Below are 7,586 nucleotides of genomic sequence, written 5' to 3' on the forward strand. Positions count from 1 at the left end.
TAAGTGTCAGTCTTCGAGTTGATTCATGACACTTTGCTGTGCCACAAACGGGATTTTGAATGACGAAATATGCATGGACCAATCACTGAATAGATTTTCTTATTTAAGAATATTCTCAGATAAATTCACATTGAATGGTTAAATGGTGATCAGCTCCGGTGGCCGTGTCGGTGCCGTAACACACCGCAGACGTGTGCAGTGTAAATAAGGGGTAAGAGATTTATTCATGATAGAGTGTAGGTAGCTTCACTGATCATAACGGGAGTGTTTTTAAAGAGCATATAATACTCGTGCTAGACTGAAGTCAGTTATGATGTTCTTTGGTAATGTAAATATTCTTTGCTCGTTTCTGTTTGAATAACTGAGGAAATGTAACTGTTTTATTAACTGCTTGGCGTCAAAAATTTCAAGAACATTCTTCCTCTCCTGAACGATTTGCACACGTCTCTGTCTCCTCAGCGCCATCACAAACCCCTACTGGCAACTCCTAACCACTTAAGAGACCTCTCGAGCTGTCTTAAATAACTGGGAGAGTAAGACTGATTCTTAGCTTTAAGAAATTTGATAACTTGCTTTTATACTTAAGTTTGAAAGTAGGAGTAAATTTAATGAATTCTCAGCACTTAAGACTAAAATGGCACTTTAAGAAGCTTCATAAATACGGGCCCTGAACCCACATCTGCCGCATGGAAGACCCTCATGTCCCGCAAAGCTGTCCTCCACTGTTGACTAATGCAGACATGGTCAATCTCATTAAATGTGAGTCCATTTGGTGAGCGCCATGTGATCTTGTGAATCCTCTTATGTTGGAAAAAGGTATTTCCTACGCAAAGGTTGTTTTATATGCAAAACGACATCAACCGTTCTCCATTGTCCAACAGGCGTTTCGAGGATGTGAAAGGTCCAATGTTGTCTTTGAAGCCCTGGCGGTCGTGGCTGAAGTGAGCATTCATGTCACCAATAATGAGTTTGAGATCATGTCTCGGTTTTTCGTCAATCACGGTCTGTAGCACATCGTAAAACTCTTCCTTTTCAGCCTCATCTGCTTCCTCAGTTGGTGCGTAAACCTGAATGACCGTTGTCCGTATATGGCCCGATGCAAAATGGGCCGTGATGATCCGATTGCAAAACGTCTTCCACCCAACCAGGGCTCGTATCGTTTGTTTCCTGAGGAGCAGTACAACCCCAAGGACGTGTTTGCTGTTAATATTGGAGTACAGGATCTTCTTTCCATCACTTGTCATTTCACCACTCTCTGTCCATCGAACTTCACTGATGCCAAGCAGATCCAATCGATGTTGCTCAAATTCCTTAAGTAACTGATTTAGCCGGCTGCTTTGATGAAGTGTACGTACGTTCCAAGTTCCCATTCGGGTGATCTTCTTTGCAGTAAACATTGTATCCGTCATCAGGTGCTGGACTCCACAATGGATTTGGTCAAACACCTTCATATTAGGATCTAGATCCGAGGTCCCGCGTCCAGTTTCATTCAATGTATTTTCCCTTGTCATTTCCGTAGCAAATAAATGTCAATATATAATAAAATGTATATATTATATTATTATATTATATTATTTAATCATCCTAATAAACTTGCAGGAGGTGGTGACTTTTTTTTTTTTTCCCTGGGAGTAAGGTATTTGTTTTTAATTGAACAGCCATGTAATTGTATACTTTTATTGGGAAAATAAAAGAGCTCAGCAAGTATAATTTGCCCTTTAAGAAACATGTGTTTCTGTTTAATGATTACAGTCTTTAACTGCGTGCTGCCACCACACAGCATCTCTTGCCCACCCGAGCTCCCTGACAAAGGTTAACCGGCTATATCATCAGCTGAGCCTGTCCTCATTCACTTCAAAGCTCCTCTGCCACGCTGCAGCTCCCCGGCCTCAGGCACAACAGGCCTTTTTTATTGGTGAGAAGCCTGTCGAATTGTTCTGACAGACGAGGACAAAAGACTGACTGTGGATTTGTGCTGAAAAGGATGTAACGCTGGCACAAAGATGGTCAGGACTTCCCAAATGCATTTTGAACAATTTATTTGTCTAATAAGACTCGATCTACTAGCTCTGCATAACTCTGTCAATATCTGTTACAGCTGATACCTTGCATATAAACCTCCCGGTGTTGAGTTCTTGTCTGAACATGCATGACTGAGCTGGGAGGTGGTAAATTAGGCGAGTTGGGGGTCTGTTTGATGCCTGAGGTCAACTCAGGGCACTGTTACAGGTGGTTATGGTTGAATGGAGAGCATTACTGAAATGCTTCACATCTCCGCCTTATTCTGTCCCCACAATGAGTGACAGCAGAAAAGCTCTGCTTACGACCGGCTGTGCTGCCCCTTACCTCTGTCTGTCTGTCTTTTTCTTTCACACATACAGATACAGGCATTACAGTTCACTCCTCTATGTTGGTATATTCAGTTTCCTGATTTTTGATCCTGTTTGTCATTGTCTTCAAAACCACAGATGTTTGGTTTACATTCCTCTGTTGAAGAACAGCAGGCTGCTTTGCTATTTTCTCTCACTTTTTTCCCCCCACATTTGGAAAGTGTAACAAATAGTTTTTCACAGCTGTAGGGCTTCAAAGGACTGGAAAGGATAGATCTCTCAGAGATAAACCAGTGATAAACATTCTTTAAACATTCATCTGAGATCTGTTTTAAAATAGAGGCCATTAACATTTTTTAAAATAGCACACAGTTGGCTGACATTTACGGCAAATGAGAACTATTTTTGAATTGTCTACGCAAATCCTCTAATCAGCATAAACATTACAGATAAGTCAGAAAAGGACGGTAAGAAAGGTGAAACCATACACCATGTCACCTTTCCACATAGTTTGTCTTAAAACGGAGCGGGAATCTCATCTCCTGTTAATATTTCACCATATAAAAATTTAAATTTTAATTAGCTTATTTCTTTCATTGTAACAATATTTTTATGACAATTAAGCAGATTTTTGCACAAACATATTACATTGTGTACACTGTGTAATAAATACATAAATAAAATAAAAACTATAAATAATAATAAAAAATATGTTAGGAAGTTGTTGTGACTTGTTTTTGCAATACCCATTATTCTCAGTGGCATTACCATGGAAGCCTGTTTTCGCCACAAAAAGTATTTGCAATTTTTTTTTCAGAATTGTGAGGAAAAAGTCAGAATTGTGAAATAAAAATTATAATTTAACTAAGTTTACATCTCGCAATTCTGAGTTTATATCTCGCAGTTCTGATTTTTTTCTCTGAATTCTTAGCTTACATCTCAATTCTGTGTTTTTGTTTCCACCATGGAATAAAAAATTTAAAAAGGTCATTTTTAATCTCACAATTACAACTTTTCTGAGATTGAATTCTGGCTTTATATCACGCAATCCTGACTTTTTCTTATTGCGAGAAAAAAGTCTCAATTGTGAGATGAAAAGTCAGTTACCTTTTTTATTTTTTTTATCCCGTGGCAGAAATGGGCTTACATACATTTCTGATTCTGCAATATTTTACTAATTTTAAATCTGCATAAATTACAGTACAGCAAATAACCCTTGATATTTAAATAATTAGCTATTTAAATATATTTCCCTTGCTTTACACTAATGAGAATTAAGGGGTAAAGTGTTTAATTGTCATGAAAATAAAGTAATTGCAAAAATGAAATATAATAAATAGAATTTTATATTAAAACATTAATAAAACACTTAATAACTGAAAATTATTTTTTTAGTTATTTAGTTAGATATTTAGTTAGTTAGTTAGTTAGTTAGCTAAATATGACCTGGACACCTTCTTGACAGATTTTGAGAAATTTACTGTGAGATACTTTCCTTCTGAGATTTTATGTGTACATTTATGTGTAGATTTCATGTTTAATCTAACTGAACCTTAACAAAACTAAGAATTATTACAAGAACAACTGCACAAAGAACTCAAACTGGGCTCTTGAAAGCGCAAAAGCTGCTCTCTTCACCTAAAGTAACCACAATAAAGATCGGATGTGGGACATCAGCCATACTATCAAGCGGCCATATGCTTTCAATCACTGCTGCTCACCATTGTATGCCACTAAGATTTCATATTCACCCCTAGTATTCACACACGTGGTCCTGCTGATTTTTTTAAGCATAGATGGCTGTGATTCTGTCATCAGTGCACTGGAGGGAGGGTTTCTAGAGGGGAGGGAGATGAGGAGAGAGAGAGAGAGAGTGTGTGTGTGTTGGGGACGTTGGAGTGCGTCAGAGCGCACTGGCTCCCCTCACTCCAAACTCACTGCATCTCCTTTCCAAGAAAACTCCTCCAGATTTCAGGAAGCCTCTGGATTGCTTTGTTTGGATGTACCGACAAATATTACAAACCATCCTAAAGAAGGATAGCGGGAGTTTAGATTGTTTTATCAGCGCAAAAGGAGGGAAAGCGCCGTTACGCGTCGACTTGAGAGATTTATTCGACAATTTTGTAAGCAGCGCTCAGGACGCGCATAATGGATCGATAGTACGAACTTCTGGGAGTGGAAAGAAGCTCCTCTAGACACCGTGAAAGCGCAATTTTTGGTGGAATAAAGGATCGTTACAGAGAATTCATTAGTTATATAGTGTTAGACACCGTTTCAGAACGACGTGCGCTGTGATGGATGGAGCAGTTCTCTTGATATCGATGCTGGTGTTGGTTTTCTCTGGAGATGTAAGGAGCGCGTCGTATCCTCAGCGGTATAACCTTTACGCAGGGACCCAGACTCAGACTCAGCCTTTAAACGGGGCGAGAGCAGCGAGCAGACACAGGTAATAACATTTTCATTTCAGCAAATCAATCTGCGCTCTCATATTCTTAATATGACGAGAGAAAGAAAGAGTCTGTATTGTGAAAGAAGATGTGCCATGTTGCTAATAAAGTACCATATTATTAGTTTATTACATTGGTTCCACTTTAATATGATAGATAGATAGATAAATAGATAGAAAGATGGATGGATAAATAGATGGATGAATAAATGCATATAAATGTGCCACAGTGTGTGTGTGTGTGTGTGTGTGTGTGTATATATATATATATATACCATGATAAAAGTACCATGAAAGTACCTTGTTATTACCTTATGATACCATTACCGTGGTTCCACGATAGATAGATAGATAGATAGATAGATAGATTAACATATGGATTGATGGATAAATAGATGCATATATATGCGCCTTATATATATAATATAATATATATATAATTAGTATTATTATTATTATTATTACAGTGATGTATATAAAAGTAGCATATTATTACTTTATGATACCATTACCTTGGTGTCACGCACACCACACGGACACAGATGCAGGCTTCAGCGAAAAAACAGTTTATTTATAATAAGTCCAAACCAAGAGGGCAATTCCTTGAAATAAATAACAAAAAGCCAGGGCGTTAGGAAAAATAGTCCAACAGAAAAACTGAGCAACAAAAACTCTCTTGCAAAAACACCCGGCAGAGGGCGCTCAACGGCGCGGCCGCATGAGGAATTCGAGAGTGGAGAGGGGAGGAAGTGGCGAGGGAGCCGGCGTCCGAGCGGGGCGAAAAACTTCTGCGGGGATGCAGACGCCTGGCCTAGGAAACGGGGCAGGAGAAAAATAGAAAAACAAAACAAATGGAAGAAGCAACAACAACCTGACAGGGAGCCGACAATGGCACGGACAGACAAGACTAGACAGGACCAGACCAGACGGCTGAGTGTTGGCGAACTGGCGAACAACGATCTAGCACTGGACGACACACAAGAGGGGAATAAATAGAGCAGGAGACTAACAGAACATTGAATTCAGGTGAGCGAAATCAAACAATAATGAGCAATACGGGTGGTAACGAGAGGGAGGGAGGAACGCCACAGAAGAGTACATGGTGAACGATCAAAACAAAACACCATGTGTTCACAACATGCAGACAGATACACAGCCCAAAAACCGAAGGACAGGGTGATCAAACAAAGGACATGACAGTACCCCCCTTCCGACGGACGCCACCAGGCGCCGCAGGAAGGGGCTCACCTCGTCGCCGACAGAAGTCCTCGACCAGCGTCCGATCCAAAATGTCCCGGGCTGGAATCCAGCTCCTCTCCTCCGGACCATAGCCCTCCCAGTCCACAAGATATTGAAAGCCCCGACCCCTACGTCTGACATCTAGCAACTTCCGCACGGTATAGACCGGGGAGCCATCCACTAGACGGGGGGGAGGGGGGGTTGGGGCAGAGGGAACAAGAGGGGAATACAACACAGGTTTCACCCTTGAGACATGAAACACAGGGTGCACCCGACCAAGCATGGTAGGAAGCTTGAGCCGCACCGCTGCCGGACTCAGGACCTTGGTGATCCGGTATGGGCCAATGAACCTGGGTGCCAGCTTGCGTGAGGCTACCCTGAGAGGCAGGTCCTTGGTGGAGAGCCATACCCTTTGACCATACATATAACGGGGGGCAGGAGTCCGGTGACGATCTGCCGCTGCTTTGGTCCGCCTATTCGCCTGGGCCAAGGCCACCTTAGCTTCCAGGTGCGTCGACACCGTCGGACGAAAGCCAAGGCAGACGGGACCGCAGCTTCGGGTTCCTGTGTGGGAAACAAGGGGGGTTGATAACCTACAGAACACTGGAAGTGGGACATACCTGTGGCAGAGGCCGGAAGGGAATTATGGGCGTACTCTACCCAGGACAGCTGTTGGCACCAGGAGCTCGGATTGTGGGATGCCAGGCAGCGGAGAGCGCGCTCTAAATCCTGGTTTGCCCGCTCAGACTGCCCGTTGGTCTGGGGATGGAATCCTGAAGACAGACTCGTAGAGGCCCCGATCTGCCGACAGAATTCCCTCCAAAACTGGGAGACAAACTGGGGACCCCTATCGGAGACCACGTCGACCGGAAGACCATGAATCCGGAATACGTGATCAACCACCACCTGCGCAGTCTCCTTGGCTGAGGGGAGCTTGGGAAGGGGGATGAAATGGGCCGCCTTGGAGAAACGGTCCACCACCGTGAGAATGACGGTGTTGCCCTTAGAGTCCGGGAGGCCAGTGACAAAATCAAGGGCCAAGTGTGACCAGGGGCGAGAAGGGGTGGCCAAAGGGCGGAGCAGACCAACGGGAGGCACATTGGAAGTCTTGTTCCGAGCGTACACCGAGCAGGCAGCCACGAACTGCCTGACATCCTTGGCCATGGACGGCCACCAAAATCGCTGACGGATGGCAGCCAGCGACCTCCGGACTCCTGGGTGACAGACTAGCCTGGATGAGTGACCCCACTGGATTACTTCGGATCGTAGTTCAGAAGGAACAAACAGACTGCCCGCCGGAACCCCCCTTGGCCCTGGGCTTTTAAGTAAAGCCTCCTCTACTCGTCTTTCGATGCCCCAGGAGAGGGATCCCACCACCACCTCCTTGGGCAAAATGGTGTCAACTGATTCCTCCTCCCCAGGGGCCTCGAACAGACGAGAAAGTGCATCGGGCTTGACATTTTTGGACCTGGGCCTGAAAGACAGGGTGAAATTAAATCGGCCAAAGAAGAGGGCCCAGCGAGCCTGTCGGGAGCTCAGCCTCCTGGCTGAATGGACATATTCAAGGTTCT

At 43.4% G+C, this 7,586-nt stretch overlaps 1 protein-coding gene and 1 pseudogene across 1 annotated transcript in view; one reads left to right on the forward strand and one right to left on the reverse strand.

Moving 5' to 3' along the window:
- LOC107725793 (craniofacial development protein 2-like) overlaps positions 1–1,451 on the reverse strand; it is a 9,965-nt pseudogene extending 8,514 nt beyond the window's left edge.
- A 2,760-nt stretch (positions 1,452–4,211) lies between these two features.
- The window catches only part of LOC107725803 (EMILIN-1-like), a 34,716-nt gene continuing 31,341 nt past the window's right edge, over positions 4,212–7,586 (forward strand). Inside the window, exon 1 of the mRNA XM_016535209.1 lies at positions 4,212–4,776. Within this exon, the coding sequence (XP_016390695.1) occupies positions 4,625–4,776 (152 nt within the window). The 5' untranslated portion in view covers positions 4,212–4,624. The remainder of the gene's footprint in view (positions 4,777–7,586) is intronic.

This window comes from Sinocyclocheilus rhinocerous, unplaced genomic scaffold, assembly GCF_001515625.1.
Source record: "Sinocyclocheilus rhinocerous isolate Xijiao unplaced genomic scaffold, SAMN03320098_v1.1 scaffold1004, whole genome shotgun sequence".
In the NCBI taxonomy this organism is placed as follows: domain Eukaryota; kingdom Metazoa; phylum Chordata; class Actinopteri; order Cypriniformes; family Cyprinidae; genus Sinocyclocheilus; species Sinocyclocheilus rhinocerous.